Source organism: Rana temporaria, chromosome 13 (genome assembly GCF_905171775.1).
Source record: "Rana temporaria chromosome 13, aRanTem1.1, whole genome shotgun sequence".
NCBI lineage: Eukaryota > Metazoa > Chordata > Amphibia > Anura > Ranidae > Rana > Rana temporaria.
The window spans coordinates 39,869,931-39,888,692 of NC_053501.1; the positions used below are offsets into that span (position 1 = coordinate 39,869,931).

The 18,762-nt window shown below is 42.9% G+C and overlaps 1 protein-coding gene across 3 annotated transcripts in view; it reads right to left on the reverse strand.

Annotated features, from left to right (window-relative positions):
* Nucleotides 1-18,762, reverse strand: part of ARMH4 (armadillo like helical domain containing 4) — a 219,699-nt gene that overhangs the window by 116,656 nt on the left and 84,281 nt on the right. For all 3 annotated transcript variants that reach the window (XM_040332893.1, XM_040332890.1, XM_040332891.1), the window contains exon 5: nucleotides 13,323-13,574. In XM_040332893.1, the coding sequence (XP_040188827.1) occupies nucleotides 13,323-13,574 (252 nt within the window). The remainder of the gene's footprint in view (nucleotides 1-13,322; nucleotides 13,575-18,762) is intronic.

Sequence of the window (18,762 nt, forward strand, 5' to 3'; positions counted from 1 at the left end):
CCTCTTCGCAGGGGTGTGGTGCTTTAATTTCAATTCTTGCTACATATCGAGTTGCAGGACAGTGCAACCAAACAGAGGAGCTGCTACTTTATGCCAGAACCAGGAAAAGCAATCACTTCTGATTTGTGAATACAGTCTCAGTGAAGAAAATTTCCCGATTTAGTAACTCAGGAAACTGTGATATTCAATTGTACGATTCTCCGCAGCCTGAATAAGTCCTGACATCTGATAGAAAAGTCAGAAAACACACAAAACGTCATAAAGACAGAGGGGTAGATTCAGGTACCTGCGCGCCTAGTTACGGCGGCGCAGCGTATTGTATTTACGCTACGCCGACGCAACGTACAGGAGCAAGTGCAGTATTCACAAAGCACTTGCTCCGTAAGTTGCGGTGGCGTAGCGTAAATGGGGCTGGCGTAAGCCCGCGTAATTCAAATGTGGAAGGGGGGGCGAGTTTTATGCTAATGTGTTATGACCTGACGTGATTGACGTGTTTTACGAACGGCGCATGCGCGGTCAGTGTACATATCCCAGTGTGCATTGCTCCAAAGTACGCCGCAAGGACGTATTGGTTTCGGCGTGAACGTAAATTACGTCCAGCCCCATTCACGGACGACTTACGCAAACGACGTAAAAATTTCAAATTTCAAAGCAGGAACGACGGCCATGCTGAACATTGACTAGGCCAGCTATTTGTTGGAATAACTTTATGCCGGAAAATGCCTTACGTAAACGGCGTATCTTTACTGCGACGGCGCACGTACGTTCGTGAATCGGCGTATCTAGGCATTTACATATTCTACCCCGAACTCAACGGAAGTGCCACCTAGCGGCCAGCCTAAATATTGCACCCTAAGATACGACGGCGTAGGAGACTTGCGCCCGCTCGTATCTTAGCCCAATTTAAGCGTATATGGTTTCCAGAATACGCTTAAATTTACAACGGCGCAGATTCAGAGTTACGTCGGCGTATCTCTGAATCTGGCCAATAGTCTCAGTGAAGAAAATTTCCCTATTTAGTAACTCAGGAAACTGTGATATGCAAGTGGAGCGTTTAAATGTCTCTGGTCATATGTCTATGTATAATTTAATTGCTCCATTTGCCTGCAGACGCTAATGTATGTTTACAGAACTTTATGGATGAGTGAAAATGTTCTTTCTGCAGCGAGCAAGCAGGTGTCAAGTCTCATTTTCTAACCTGCACCAGAAAAATTATAGTTAGAAGGTATTTGGTAAGAAAAGGTAATGTAAACATAGCATCATAAAAAAAAAAAAGTACACACATGCATGCCAAGTAATAGGCAAGTGTAATGCTTCTGGGTATTTATTATCCCTCACAGAGATTGCAGTTCTCGGGACAGTGTCTTTATCAGATTTTCTCATTAGAAAAGCAAAGCTTTTTTCAGGTAATATCCTGGTCAGCATCCACTTTCTGGACTGAGACGCTGATTAAAAAAATTATACAATCACATAAAAAGCTAATATCTGAAGTTCTTGGCTGTGTTTACAAATGTCTGCCGTAGATTAGCCGCTGTGGGATAAAGTGCCGCTCACCCAGTGCTTCAGATGTGGATATGGCTGTGTATGGCCTCAGCCAGCGCTACTCCGACCACACCCCCCTTACATGTTTCGCCTTGCTTGCTGGGGCCTGGTCACAGATCAGTCCCTGCTGCGACTTTTACAAAGTTACAATGTTGCAGTTTAATCATTAAGGGACAAGAGTTTCGAAATGCTTCCTCCCATCAGCAACAGATTGATATTATCATATCGTTTTAGGCAAAATTGATTTCCTGGAGCTCAATTACTGCTTTATTATGATGAAAGGTAAAGCTTGAAAAATGATACTGCTGCTGTATATAGTGACATCTATTCCTGCAGACTTGTAAAGCTACTAAAATCTCCTGAACTTAGCACTGGACTCTCCTGTGACCGAAAATTAACTGACAGCAGCTTAAACCCCTTCGTCAGCTGATGTCACAGAGCTGCTGCAGGCTCTGGAAGGATCCCGACCATGTCTTCGATTGACAGCTGTGTCCGGCTCTCAGCACATGGCTAAGAGCTGAACCAGCTGCGCCCGCACCCGATAGAGTATGGCGTACCAGTGAGCCCTGGAGGGACAGAACAGAGAGTGGTGACGATCACTGCTCTTCACTTCGGGAAGATCAAGAGCTGAGCAATCAGTGGTTAGTTCCCGGTCTTAGACCCGACGTGGGGCAGCTGCATCATCATGCCGATGCTGCAGCCTTGTGAATGTATGCATGTTTGTTTTATTTAATAGCCCCATACATCTCCTTTAACGGTTTCCCAAAACAGTTACATTCAAGACATGCCATAATTGATAATTGTCAAAGTTGCTTGTGTTCTCAACCGAATGATTGATTGGATGATTTTATTGCAACGTATAACACCCAATGTATAGTTCATAAAGAAAAGAAATGAGACAACTACCTTTGGGGGGTGAGGAAGAATTTTCTTTTCCTTCTGCATAGCAAAATTAGCAAAGAAGGTGGATAGGGTGCTAACATTTATAGACATCAGCAGTGGCGGCTGGTGCTCAAATGTTTTGGGGGGGCAGAAAACCATACCCAAGAAATCCCCCTTCCCCCTGAGACGGACAGTAAGGCGGTGATTCCACCCCCCCCCTCGGGAGATGGACAGGAATGCAGCGATCCGCACCCCTCCCTCCCCCCGCATGGGAGACGGACAGGAAGGCAGTGATCAGGGGCTTCCTTACCTTAGGAGGCAGATGACAAGGATCCGTGGTAGGGCTGCTGCTCCTCTTCCAGCTACTCCTCGCACCGGGGCGGTTGCTTCTCCTCCTGGCCAAACCAAAAGCGAGTCCTGAGACCTGATTGGCCAATCGGGTCTCATGTCCCGCGTCATGATTGGCCGGGAGGACAATCAGGAAGACAATAGCAAATATTTATTTGCATGTATTATTGCCACTGGTCATTTTTCTGTCTTATTAGGCTCCGCGCACGCTAGCGAATTTTTAAGCTCCTAGAAGCTGTTATTAGCATTTTTATGCGTCTAGAAGCCAAGTAGTGTTATCCTATGTGTCCATGCACACTACTTTAGGGTATTAGCATTTTTTGAGCTTCATTGTCAAAGAGCAGGGAAAAAAATGGTTTATGTTGTGTTTTTTTAGTGCTTTTAATGCTCCTAACAGCTTTTTTTTTCCAAGCATTTTATTTTATGTACTGTAAAAACTTTAATAAAATGCTAATGCTTTTTTTTTTTTTTACTTTCATTGATATTGGTAAACAGGACAAATAGGGAGGGTTCCTCTCCACTCCATCCAAAACTTAATTTTTTTTTTTCCCCTTTAGTTATACTTTAACAAAGCCAGGTCTCAAGTGAAAGGGGCAACTTGACCCCCGGGTGGTGCAGTTCTAGACTTTACTTTACAGAGACACCTGCTGGTTAAACCTGGTATGGCAAAACAACTATAAGATTGTTTCGAGAATTGTTGTAACTAAACTAGGACTGACCTTTTTAAGGATTTGTAAGAGGTGACATGTGAATACACATAGTGGTTAAAATATGAAACTCCAGTTTAAACCTGTTAATTGGTGACCCTATGCCTTCATTTTATTAAGCACAATGGTGACTAGTGGTCACAACCAGAGTCCATTTTACTAACTGTAAACCCAGACCAGCCACCTAAACTTTCAATCCCATACAAATTATGCAGATTACCATTCTTGGCATGGGTGACTTTTGCATGCAACATGACTGACAAAGCAGCAATTAATGGCTTTGTCTTTTGGGTTTTTAGAAATGCAGGATCTTTAGGATCGTTGGCGTCTTTAGAAGTGCAGGATTTTCGGCATACCACATTTACAAATATTTATTAAAAGCAATGTCCACCTAAATCAAGTCAATAAACCTTTTCCCAAATTAGAATGACCGTTAATTGTTCAACATGGTCAAGTTGGCATAATTCCATTCATTTGTCAAGCATCTGTATTATAGGTTCTAAATTCCCTGAACTGTAGCTCTAAAGGACAAGGAAGGGACCCGTCTGTAAATGAGATGAAAATGGATTTCTGAACTGAAGGTCACTTGCAAGTGCCGTCATCATCACTTTTCTCACATTGCCGCTTAACTGACCTTGATGTACACCAGCCATTCATCTTTGTCTACACTCCCTAAATAGCAAGCAACAGGTAAAATCAATGAGTTGGCTGATAATGATATCCAGTAACCATTACAACTTAAAACAATGCGGTTGTGCCAAGTTCAGGAAGCCCATTCATCGTATTTGCTAGCTACAGTGGAGTTATGTACTCCGCTGTAACACCAACCCTTCCTAAACCCCAACATTAACTCTCAACACTAAACTTAAAATTAAAGCCCCACTCTGGGCAACAGAATTATATGATCAATAATGTTACAGTCATCTCATTGAAGTCATCAGGACCGATGATTCTTCATTATTTTGTAGAAGCTAATGTCCATCTATTTCACAGGACCAAATGCGTCTATGGTACAAACACTTTGACCACTAGAATGCAGTCCTAAAGTATGCGCTATGTATCCAGATAGTCGAGTCGCTTAAAGTGGATGTAAACCCCAAATTTATTTTTATTTATTTTTTGATGTCACAATGTAGAGTATAAGATTTCCTATCATCTGTGCCCAGTCTTGCCACACAGAGTTAATCCAGCTCTGAGCAATCCTCTTTTATTGTTCAGTGAAAATGAACAGACTTCCAGATAAAACCCTGTCTAAATAAAAAGTCCTTTCCTCTCTCCTTGCTTTGAGTGACAGGTTATTTACATATCTAGCTTGGACATTTTTATCATAATATGAGGTGATCCATAGTATAAAAAGTGAGAAATCCACCCCTCCCCCACATAACACATCCTAGTAATATACAATGAACTATGGATCACCTCATATTATGATAAACATAACATATGATAAACATGTCCAAGCTAGATATGTAAATAACCTGTCACTCAAAGCAAGAAGAGAGGAAAGGACTTTGTATTTAGACAGGGTTTTATCTGGAAGTCTGTTAATTTTCAATGAACAATAAAAGAGGATTGCTCAGAGCTGGATTAACTCTATGTGGCAAGACTGGGCACAGATGATAGGAAATCTTACACTCTACATTGTAACATCCAAAAAAAAAATTTATTTTGTTTTTGGTTTACATCCACTTTAACCTTGTTTTCATGTCCTATGCACGAAAACATAGGAACTGGGGTGCAGAAAAATGGCAGTAGGTGCTCTAGATGGAGGAATCAAAATGTAAAATATTTGGCTGTAGCAAGAGGCAGTTTGTTCACAAAGGGCTGGAGAGCGATACCGTAATGAGTGTCTTCAGGCAACAGTGAAGCATGGTGGAGGTTCTTTGTAAGTTTGGGGAGGCATTTCAGGAAATGGAGTCGGAGATTTGGTCAGGATCAATGGTGTCCTCAATGCTGAAAAATACAGGCAGATACTTATCCATCGTGCCATACCATGAGTGAGGCATGCGATTGGCACCAAATTTGTTCAGCAGCGGGACAACGACCCCAAACAAACATACACCCAATGCCATTAAGAACCATAGTCAAAGTAACGAAGAACAAGGCGTCCTGAAAATGATGGTTTGGCTTTTACAGAGGCCCGATCTGAACATCATGGAGTCGGTCTGGGAAGAGACAGAAGGATTTGAGGCAGCCTACACCACTGAAGATCCACGCTTATTTCTCCAAGATGTTTGGAACAACCCTACCTGCCGAGTTCCTTCAAAAACTGTGTGCAAGTGCACTTAGAAGAATGAATTCTGTGTTGAAGGCAAAGGGTGGCTTGATTTGATTCGGATTTCTCGTCTGTTCGTTTATTCATTTTAATTTTAACTGATAAAAATAAACGATCTACACTTATTTCCGAATGCATTCCTAATTTACAGCATTTTTTCCCACCTGCCTACAATTTTTGCACAGTACTGTTTATTATTTTGATATACAGTACAGACCAAAAGTTTGGACACACCTTCTCATTCAAAGAGTTTTCTTTATTTTCATGACTATGAAAATTGTAGATTCACACTGAAGGCATCAAAACTATGAATTAACACATGTGGAATTATACATAAAAAAAAAGTGTGAAACAACTGAAAATATATTTCATATTCTAGGTTCTTCAAAGTAGCCACCTTTTGCTTTGATTACTGCTTGGCACACTCTTGGCATTCTCTTGATGAGCTTCAAGAGGTAGTCACCTGTTGAAAAATAAATGATGTTCCAACTAAACGCAAACCGGATGGAACAGCATGCCGCTGCAAGATGCTGTGGTAGCCATGCTGGTTCAGTATGCCTTTAATTTTGATTAAATCCCCAACAGTGTCACCAGCAAAGCACCCCCACACCATCACACCTCCTCCTCCATGCTTCACAGTGGGAACCAGGCATGTAGAGTCCATCCGTTCACCTTTTCTGCGTCGCACAAAGACACGGGGGTTGGAACCAAAGATCTCAAGTTTGGACTCATCAGACCAAAGCACAGATTTCCACTGGTCTAATGTCCATTCCTTGTGTTCTTTAGCCCAAACAAGTCTCTTCTGCTTGTTGCCTTTCTTTAGCAGTGGTTTCCTAGCAGATATTCTACCATGAAGGCCTGATTCACACAGTCTCCTCTTACCAGTTCTAGAGATGTGTCTGCTGCAAAAGGTGGCTACTTTGAAGAACCTAGAATATGAAATATATTTTCAGTTGTTTCACACTTTTTTGTTATGTATAATTCCACATGTGTTCATTCATAGTTTTGATGCCTTCAGTGTGAATCTACAATTTTCATAGTCATGAAAATAAAGAAAACTCTTTGAATGAGAAGGTGTGTCCAAACTTTTGGTCTGTACTGTATTACCTACTTTAAAAGAATAAGAACATAAACCCTCTCCCCTTCATCAATATCTTCAGTACAAGTACAGCCCTCAGATGCAGCCTACTCCATCTTCTCACATTGTGTAGGGTTCCCAAATTCTTTTGAAATCTTGTGCATTTGCCAAGTCCAGCTGTAGAGAATAATGAGAAATCCAGGCAGCGAGAATATGGAGTAGTCTGTACTTGTAGGGAGAACACTGTTGAGAGTGGTGGGGGAGCTGCATAAAAAATTGCAGGCGCCATTCAGCCTGTACTGTTGAATTAACTGAAGTCAATAAAAACTCTGCAGCGCATGCGTCATCATGGCATCCAACAGGATATATGTCCCACTCCCTACCATTCAGCCTAGTACACTTATTCACCTTCCAGGTGCCCAATACCTTCCAGCTGCAAAATATTAAGAGATGCTCCCAAGCAGTTAGAGTTTATAAAATAAGGATTGGCCAGGATACAGCTAAATTAAATAAAAAAGGAGAACTATGATGGAATAAAAATTGCGCAGTAGATATTCAACATAAACTGTAAAAATAAACCAAGGCTGAAACAGAATTCTCTCAATCATCATAGCATAATGGATCCAAGCAGAGCGCAAACTGTTCTCATTATTCTACAAAAGACGTTTGTTATGGCCTGCTAGTTACAGCTTATTGTCCACCGTTATAGATCCCTCTACGTCGATGGCCCATCTTGTAAGGCACATTATACTGTTTGGAAGGCAATTAGATGCCTCTGTAATTTCAGAGCACTTGCTATTTCTGAGTCCCCTCTGGGTGGTACGTTCATGTCACTTTTTTTTCTAGCTGCTTCAATTGAAAGTTGATGATATTCATAAGAAGATATAAGGACAAGCAAGGTCACAGATGATACAGCTCATGCAGAGACCTATTATTGGGATGGAATTGTGCAGAACTGAACCGTGCTCAACTTACAGTAAAGCTAGCACAATATATTAAATAATATCCATAAAGAGGGCCGCAATGGCACTAGATTATGTCTTGAGGACAAGTGCAGCAGTGTATTAAGTATACTGACAGGCTAGTAATAATATGACCCACATTTACGGTATTTGCTAAAATGACATCATTATTTGTCTCCCAGAGGGGAAAACCTTGGGTGGCCAGGAAAAGAGCAGTTTACTTAGAATGCTGTGCATAGTTGTAGACCTCTGCTGCCCTCTAGTGACAGTAGTAGACAACACATTCCAGTGTAGTAATCTGATAAAACCTATACAACACTTAACCAGCAGCACATGATTGCCTACCAAGCAGAACAGTGGAAAGATATAGGCCCAGATTCTCAAAGGACTTACGACGGCGTAGCGCCAGGTACGCAGTCGTAAGTCCGAATGAGAGCCGTCGTATCTATGCGGCTGATTCTTAGAATCAGTTACGCATAAATTTAGCTAATATACGATCGGCGTAAGTCTCTTACACCGTCGTATATTAGGGTGCATATTTACGCTGGCCGCTAGGTGCCGCTTCCGTAGATTTCCGAGTCGAATATGCTAATGAGCTAGATACGCTGATTCACGAACGTACGTGCGCCCGTCGTAGCAAGAGACGTCGTTTACGTAAGACATACGCCGGCGTAAAGTTACCCCTCATAAAGCAGGGGTAAGTCATGTTAGGTATGGACGTCGTAAACGACGGAACAGCGACGTGTTTTACGTCGTTTGCGTAAGTCGTCCGTGAATGGGGCTGGACGTAAGTTACGTTCACGTCGACTAGGCATTGAGCGGGCGTAATTTAATTTGAAAATTCGGCGTGATACTGAGCATGCGCCGTTCGAAAAAAAACGTCATTTATGTGGGGTCATGATTAGTTTACATAAAACACGCCCCCCTATTCCTCATTTGATTTAGGCGCGCTTACGCCGGCAAAATTACGCTACGCCGCCGTAACTTTAGACGCAAATGCTTTGTAAATACAGCACTTGCCTTTCTAAGTTGCGGCGGCGTAGCGTAACTACGATACGCTACGCCCGCCTACATTTACGCCGCTGACTGTGAATCTGGCCCATTATATCGGTTCCTTTATCAGTGATGGGAAGCCATTGTTTTAATATATGCCAACCACACAGTATAGTATGTGTTACTCCATAAATTATAGAAAAGCTATGGCTCAAAACTGGAAATATAATACAAATGTTATTCTTATGCAGCTAGGTACTTGCCCTCTAATGCCTGCATGTGTCCAATGATGATCTCTATAGTAGATACAAAAACTACCATTTAAACCAGATATATACAAAATAGGAAGATACTGCGCAGGTCTATGAGTGAATTAGTGATGACACTATAAACATATGTGAGAAAAATAATAAATATAAAATAAAAAAAAAAGCTGCTGCAACTTATATGTAAGATACACACACAAAATACAATATAAAAAGAAAAGCTGCGCTGCAAATTGAATTAACATAAATGTTCAATTATGTATTAAAGTGCACAAAATCCCAGTGCAAAACTGAAAGGTAAATTAGTGCAAAAGTCCATATATGAAGTATCACAGAGGAATGCAGGAAGTGACAGGAAGTTCTCCGAATAAACCAGATATGTAGTTATTAAAATCATTAAAAAGTGTTACTAAACACAGGACCATGCATTCACTATATCTGGTCTCCCACAGTACACATGTAATGCCCACCCCAAATTTAGGGGGCGATATTTCAAATGTAGGGAAAGTCTGGGCCAATACTTGGGCCCAGACCTGTTTGTATAACACAAATTTTTCTCTGTCTGTGGTACTCTTTGGTAGTTTCCCTTGTTGCCTGCAGGTGGTGTTGCCACCCTGGCCTTATGTTCGAACGTGGGTGTACCATGGTGTGTTGGGTGTTCCTTCTCGGCAGCGGTGCAGTGGGAGTGGTGCATGCTGGGGAGGGGTACTTAAGGGACAGACGCCATTGATCGGGTTTCTTCCTCGCCTCGCGGCCCTCCTGGCGCGAGAGGTGAGGGTGTATGTGCCAAACTTTGGGGCCACGTTGGCCCGGAGTGATTCTGCTGTTGAGTAGGCTGTTGAGTAGGCCCAGCTACAATGGCTGGGGCCACAGTGCGAAAGGGGGATCCCAAGCTGTCTGTCCACAAGGGAAGAAGCTATCTTGATGAAGGAAACCGGGGGAGGACCTGCCCTGAAGGAGACTGGCAAAGTGCTAGTGTCTCGGGTGAGGCCTGGTGACCCAATCAAGGAGGGATCCACTACATGAAAATACAATTATTTTAGTAAATATAAACTGCTAAATACATTTTCTCATCAGCAGTTAGATCAGTCGTGTAACTTCTATCAGTGTCTGGGAAAAGCTTGAAGGAGGAGTTGTCATTCTCCCCGGATTGTCCTATGAGGCTGCAGGACCCCTGGCCCTCTGTCTGGACAGTGCCGATTGGCCTTGTGCTGATCAAATGCAATCTCCCAAGAAGAAGAAAACACTCTCTAGAAATACACACCAAACTGAGCATGTGCAGCTTGCCCACAAGGCTCTGATCGGCCAGCAGATAGATTGGGGACAACGGAATTGAAAGGGAAGGTTAAGAGAAGACAGGATCAAGCAGTCTTTTTACACAATGTAGAAGATTAACCCCTTAGGTTCCACAGTGAGTATAACAAACATGCTTTACTGCAAATACAGACCGATTTTACTGTTGGGGGTTTAGTAACACTTTAAATCTGAACTCTGGGATTCATTAAAAAAAAACAAAAAAAACTTTGCTTTGGGTCAAACCCATTTACATTACCTCCCTATCTCTGCAAATTGCCCCAATTATTTTAAAGTGCTGCTCTACAGGAGGTGACTCTTTTAACCTTAAAATTCATCCACTTAGCCAAGCAGACATCCTAGGAATATACATCCCTCAAGGAATTTTCCAGTCTTCCTTCCAATTTTTTCTATTTTTGGCACAATGTGGTCTCATAAGAAAGAATGGTCAATAACATGATATAAACGTGGTGCAAAGAGAAAAGACACCATATTACACTTACAGAAGTATGGATAATAATGACGTTGAGAATCATAAACATGTATAGTAGTATATTGCATTTACGGTACATTTAAACCGACATTCCCAGGATGATTTTAATCACTTCAAACTATATTCAAAGTGACCCCACAATAACAAAGTTGAAAAAAATAATTATAGGGAGCACAAAGGTATAGCTGTGGGCTAAATGAAGACCTTATATGCCACTTACAGTATATTTGATATCAAGCACATCTTTTCTGATGCATTAGGCCCCTTTCACACTGGCTTTTCAATCAGATCCCACTGTCCATTTAGCAGGCAGACCTAATCAGAAGCTCCATGTAGGTCCATGGATAGGCTGACGCAAAATAGACTTGTGTCCAATTACACCCACCTACCTCCAAGTCCGTCCAGGTTCGGGGAAAAAGAAAAAAGGACTGTGTCTTTTTCGGGGACCGAAGCATGATGGATCAGATGTAGTCTGATGTAAATGGGCAAAGGCCTGTTTACATCCGGCCACCCAAACAGGCAATTATTCAGTTTAGCTCAGATTCAGCAGGGGATCTGCTCACAGATCCCCTGCTGATTTAGAGAGGAGCGACACCATGTGAAAGGACCCTTATGGAGCACCCCAGAAGCCTACAGACCAGTGGCGGCCTGTCCATTAGGGGCGCACGGGCGCTGCCCCCCTATCCCTGAATCCAGCCCCCCTGATCTACATGCATGACGCCAGACGCATTGATTCCAATCTGAGTTTTTTTATTTTAAGCACATGATTAGAGCCAGAGGCTTTAATAGGCTTCAAAAAAAGGGTGGGGATGGGGGGCAGGGCACTGCGTCCAAAGCCCACCCAGTTGTGTGACAATAGCGAATGAATATTCGCTATTTTAACACTGATTCTCCTCCCGGACAATCAGAAAACTAGTCATGAGACCCGTCACCCGATTGGCCGAAAGGAGATCTAGATTGGCCGCCAGGAGGAGGAGCAGGGAGGAGACGTAGGGGAACCGAGAAAGCAGCCTCCTCAAAGGAAAGCTGTCACTGCCCGCGAGATGGGTAAAGTGCAGGGCCCTAACAGACTGACCGACTGGGGGGTGGCAGGTGGATTGTATTGGCTGTGTTTTAGAGCAGAAAGTGAAAAAAATAATATTATATATTTTTTTTTATTATTTTTTTTCCAAAATTGTTGGGTCGGTCTTTGTTTATAGCGCAAAAAAAAAAAATCAAAAATCGCAGAGGTGATCAAATAACAACAAAAGATATCTCTATTTGTGGAAAAAAAAGGGCATCATTTTATTTGGGTGCAGTGTCGCACGACCGCACAATTATCAGTTAACGTAATGCAGTGCCAATTAACAAAAAAATGGCCTGGTCTTGAAGGGGAGTAAACATTCCGGAAGTGGTTAAAATAAAATTTCACTTTTTGAACTATTTCATTTCATTGTGGGCCGCGACTGGTGACCAAATCATTTCGGTGGCCCTCACTCTTCAGAAGGTTGAGCACCCCTGCTGTAAAGAACAGCTTGTCCTGTAATGTACGGTTATGAAAATGTACATTTCTATTTTTTTTTAAATCTTATTTAATATATACAATTAAACTAGGAAAAACAGAAGTGTCACTATTAAAACGTTCCCAGTTTAGACTACACACAGTAGAACAGAACACATGCTTCTTGCATATTGTATTTCATGCACATTTCTCCATTGTCTACAAATGTTACATCCAGAGACAGAGGGCCAGATTCCCGTACATCCTGCGGCGGCGTCGCGTAAGCTATTTACACTACGCCGCCACAACTTACATGAGCAAGTGCTGTATTCCCCAAACACTTGCTCCGTAAGTTGCGGCGGCGTAGTGTAAATGGCCCGGCGTATGGCCGGGTAATTTAAAGGGGGCGGCTTGTTTTTTAAATTAAGCGCGCCCCCGCGCCGATCGAACTGCACATGCGCCGGGCGGAAAAATAGCCCAGTGCGCATGCTCCAGCTCACAACGGAAAACGTCAATGACGCCGACGTGAGCGTCATTGACGTAAAGTCGTATTCGCGGACGACTTAGTAAAACGACGTAACCGACGGAAAAAGACGACGCTGACCCGACGCCATACTTCACATGGCATACAGCGGACTGGCGCAAGGTTACCCCTCATATAGCAGGGGTAACCTTACGCTTACGGAAACGACGACTACGCGGTGCAAATTCGTTCGGGAATCGGCGTATCAGGCTCATTTGCATAGTCAAATGAGAACTGAACGTAAACACCACCTAGCGGCCAGCGTCAAATTACATCTAAGATCTGACGGTGTTAGTGACTTACACCTGTCGGATTTTGGCCGTATCTTTGCAAAAATGATTCTAGGAATCACTCGCATAGATACCCAGGGCCAAAAACAGAGATACAACGGTGTATCAGTAGATACGCCGTCGTAACTCTTTTGAGAATCTGGCCCAGACTTCCCAACAACTATAAAGAGATAATAGCAGTGTCACTTACCAAGTCCTTGGTTTTGTTGCTCCCACTCCATGGTGTCAGGCACTTGATAAGCGGCTCCCTCTATGAGAGCGACGTTGCTATCGTCTTCCAGTGGTTCTTGGGAGGACAGTCCAGGGAGAGTAAAGAGAGGCAAGTCAGAATCTCTCTCTGCACTGTCATCTACGGAGTCATTATCTTTTTCATCCTCCTCGTCTTCTTCATCTTCATCCGCCTCATCATCTTCATCGTCCTCATCTTCTTCCTCATCGCCTTCTGCGTTTGGGAAAATGAGCAAAGATGGGAAGAAGGTTTATTGGTCGTGTAAGATGCATGGGCAATGATTGTATCTGAAAACTGCATATCTATTGGTGATTGTGTGATGGAGGTAAATAAAATGATTATTTTGTGTTTGTTACTTTTTCCTAAACCACTCAAATGTTGCTTTTCTTTCTTATATTGTTTTATTTCTTGATAAATATATATGTGTGTGGGTATATACTACAATATTACGTTCCTTAAATGAAGTGACAAGAGTATAGAGTTAAAAAACCTTCAGGAAGACAGATGTAACTCACTCCTTTTGACCCCCTCCATCGAATGAAGCCCCTGTGAGTCTGAGTGGAGGACCCCGTGCGTCTGAGTGTGCCTCGTGGCAAGAATAAACGTCACAAGAAGAAACCCTTATATGGGCTGACCAATCAGTTGTGCTCATATGAATGATGTCATTCTGTCTATAAAGCTGTGATAATAAAAGGGTTCAGCCTCTTTTGACGGTTGGACACACAGAAGCAAGCAGACTGTCCCTCGCTTTCTGCATGCTTTCATAATTTGGGTCAGAGGCAGAATGGGTTATGCCCTGAGGTTGTGTCAGGGATTATCAATCCTTATCAATTGTTAGGCTACATTCACACTACAGCGTTTTGAATCGCGGGAGGATCTGCCCGCGATTGGACAGCGCCGAGGTGTGAATGACAAAATATGCGAAACTTAAATTTGAGATGCCATTCATTTGAATGACACCTGAAATCGTGGTGTGGGTCTGCCGCGATTGTTGCGCGGTAAAACGCGCTGCAATCGCGGGACGCATGCCGTGGAAAAGTAGTTCAGGAGCTTACTTTGGGCACGGGTTGCCGTGATTGTAGCACGTTTTATTGCGCATTGCGGGACGCATGTCGCCCCAAAGTAGCTCCTGAACAATTTAATTTTTTATTTTTATTATTCATTCCAGCACTGCATCGCTTTAACAGACAATTGCACGGTCGTGCGACGTGGCTCACAAACAAAATTGGCGTCCTTTTTTCCCCCACAAATAGAGCTTTCTTTTGGTGGTATTTGATCACCTCTGCGGTTTTTATTTTTTGCGCTATAAACAAAAATAGAGTGACAATTTTGAAAAAAAATAATATTTTTTACTTTATTCTATTATAAATAGCTCCCAAAAATATATAAAAAAAAAAACATTTTTTTTCCTCAGTTTAGGCCGATACGTATTCTTCTACCTATTTTTGGTTAAAAAAAAAAAAAAAAAACGCAATAAGCGTTTATCGATTGGTTTGCGCAAAATGTATAGCGTTTACAAAATAGGGGATAGTTTTATTGCATTTTTATTAATAATTTTTTTTTTACTATTAATGGCGGCGATCAGCGATTTTTTTCATGACCACGACATTATGGCAGACACATCGGACAATTTTGACACATTTTTGGGACAATTGTCATTTTCACAGAAAAAAATGCTATTAAAATGCATTGTTTACTGTGAAAATTACAATTGCAGTTTGGGAGTTAACCACTAGGGGGCGCTGAAGGGGTTAAGTGTGACCTCATATGTGTTTCTAACTGTAGGGGGCGGGGCGGGGCTGGACATGTGACGTCATTGATCGTGCTTCCCTATATCAGGTAACACACGATTAATGACAGCGCCACAGTGAAGAACGGGGAAGCTGTGTATACACACAGCTCTCCTCGTTCTTCAGCTCCGGGGACCGATCGCGGGACTCCATCGGTGATTGGGTCCGCGGGTCCCGCGGCCGTGGAGCTCTGGACCAGGTCGCGGGTGCGTGCCTGCGACCCACGGCTGGGCACTTAAAGAGGACGTACAGGTACGTGCTTGTGCCCAGCTGTGCCATTCTGCCGACGTATATGTGCAGGAGGCGGTCCTTAAGTGGTTAAAATATATAAAATTCATGTGAATGTACAACCAAATAAAGTGCAAAACAATTTTCTGAACTCAAAGACAGTCCAAAAGTTTATATACCGTATGTGTTCATAAAATATAAACTAAAAAGTCCCAGGTAATGTTAAAGTGGTAAAGTAAATAGATTCTCCACCACTGTGTGAACCCACAATAGCAAACTGCTTACTAGATCCTCTGATCTAAAAAGAATGCTCAGACACATGCTCAGAAGCATTGAACTTCATTTTTCTCAGCATGTTGTAGTGTTTTACGTAACCGCGTTTGGACACGGTCGGATTTTTGACCGATGGTGTGTAGGCAAGACTGATGAAAGTCAGCTTCATCGGATATCCGACTAAAAAATCCATCGGATTAGATTCCATCAGATATTCAATCGTGTGTACAGGGCATAAGTGTGATATTTGCATTTGGAATCTATTTCTTCAAACCTACATTATTGCGTTCAAAGGATTTGCCCATACAAGTGAAATCATTCATAAACCTGAAGAATAGAAAAGCCAGATTAGACTTTGCCAAAAAAAAAAAATCTAAAAAAGCCAGAACAGTTCTAGAAAAGCATTCTTTGGGCGGATGAAACTAAGGCCCCATACACACGAGAGAATTTATCCGCGGATACGGTCCAACGGACCGTTTCCACGGATAAATCCTCTCAAAGATTTCCGCAGATTTCGATGCGATGGAGTGTACACACCATCGCATTGAAATCCGCGCGGAAATCCTCTGGCGATGACGTGTCGCGCCGTCGCCGCGATTATGACGCGGCGACGGGCGCGACGCTGTCATATAAGGAATTCCACGCATGCGTCAAATCATTACGACGCGTGCGGGGAATCCCTTTGGACGGATGGATCCGGTGAGTCTGTACAGACGAGCGGATCCATCCGTTGGAATGGATTCCAGCAGATGGATTTGTTGTGCATGTCAGCAAATATCCGATCTGCTGGAATCCATCCCAGAGGAGATTTCTCCGCGGAAACAGATCCGCTGGCGTGTACACACCATAGGATCTATCCGCAGAAACCCATTTGCTGGGATTTATCTGCGGATGGATTCTATCGTGTGTATGGGGCCTTAGACTAATCTGTACCAGAATGACGAGAAGAAAAAAAAATGTGTGGAGAAGGCTTCAAACAGCTCATTGCCCAAAGCACACAACGTCATCTGTAAAACAAGGTGGAGGCAGTGTGATGGCATGGGCATGCATGACTTCCAGTGGGACTGGGTCATTGGTGTTTATTGATGATGTGACAAAAGACAGAAGCAGCCGAATGAATTCTGCAGTATTTAGAGATAAACTGTCAGCCCAGATTCAGCCAAATGCAGCAAAGTTGATTGGACGGCGCTTCACAGTACAGATGGGCAATGATCCAAAACACACTGCAAAAGCAACCCAGGAGCTTTTGAAGGAAAAGAAGTGGAATATTCTGCAATGGCCGAGTCAATCACCTGATCTCAACCCAATTGAGCATGCATTTCACTTGCTGAAGGCAAAACTAAAGGCAGAAAGACCCACTGAAGACAGATGCAGTTAGAGCCTGGCAAAGTATCAGAAAGGAGGAAACTCAGTCTTTGGTAATGTCCATGGGTTCCAGACTTCAGGCAGTCATTGCCAATAAAGGATTCTCAACTAAATATAAAAAAAATTAACGATTATATTAATTTGTCCAATTACATTTGAGCCCCTGAAAATGGAGGACTGTGTATAAAAATGGTTGCAGTTCCTAAAATTTGTACTTAATATTTATGTTCAACCCCTTGAATTAAAGCTGAAAGTCTGCACTTCAAAATTAATTTATATTGTTTTGTTTTAATTTTATCCTGACAACATATGGAGCCAAAAAGGTATAAAAATTGTGCCTGTGTCCAAATATATATGGATCTAACTGTATGTAGCCAGGCTGGTTTAAATATAGAATGACTACTGAATTCAAGCACCAAATGTTAGAGGAGAATGGAAGCCAGAGTGCAAAAGAGCATGAAAAGAAGACAGGGGATCAATGAGGCAGTGGAGCAGTTAGGAGAAGTAATGGCACTGTGACAACTGAGTGACAACATACCACTCGCCAGTTCTGCACGGTTGAAGGGAAAATGTAGCATGCAAGCCAGCAAACTGAATAAAGGCTGAATAAAAAAATAGAGTGGTGCCAATCATGAGAAAACTGCACATCAAATGAGATAGAAAATATAACATTCAAGCAGAAAGTAAACTGGAGATATTCCTGCTAAAGCTACAATGGTCCAAACAAAATACTACTCTGACCGTGGTGTATGGGGTGTTCAGGGCAGGGTAGCATCTCTGGTGTAAGGGCATGTTGTGCCCTTCTTAAGGCAGCTCATTCACCTTTAGTCCCAACTTGTCACTCAGCTCTGACCTGTGGCTCCTAGTAGCTGTAGCTTGCGCAGCCGGCACACCCTGGGCAACAGCTTCGACAGGCTGGCCAAACCAGGTTGAGGGTAACCGTTGTGTCATTGACATTCAGTGAGATAGGGACTTGTCTGTCCTGAGGATGTGAAGACAGACTCTGGTGCATTGAGCAGATGAGACCTACCAAAATAGGACCAACGGTCATCAAGGCGGTTTCTGCAAGTGGTGTGGTATGCCAAGAGCAAGGCAGGACACAAAAGATGCCCTGGTCAACTACTGCGCCCAGCCCATCTCCAATCACATCGACTTTTGTCCTGCCATTGGAGCAAGATGGAATCTGGGAAGAGAGAGGGAGGCAAACTATGCGCACCTCTCCCTCACTTTAATTCAATTCACGCGCAAGTCTTGACATCCCCCTAACATCAAAATCCTGTGGCGATAGGCAAGGGACCAAGCAGCAAGTGTGGATTCACTGGTAGCTGTAGTAGCGGAACTGCACACAGGAGGCTCAGATCGAATGGTCATCTTCTTGCTGACTGAAGCAACAGCTGTATTTGGCATCTACCTGAGTGACTGAGCAGCCCTCTTTACTACTGCACTGCTTACCTCCGTAATGAGAGGAAAAGGCTAGAAAAGGTGCCAAAAACATGGTTTGCTTAACCACTTAACCCCCGGACCATATTGCTGCCCAAAGACCAGAGTACTTTTTGCGATTCGGGACTGCGTCGCTTTAACAGACAATTGCGCGGTCGTGTGACGTGGCTCCCAAACAAAATTGGCGTCCTTTTTTTCCCACAAATAAAGCTTTCTTTTGGTGGTATTTGATCACCTCTGCGGTTTTTAGTTTTTGCGCTATAAACAAAAATAGAGACAATTTTGAAAAAAATGAATATTTTTTA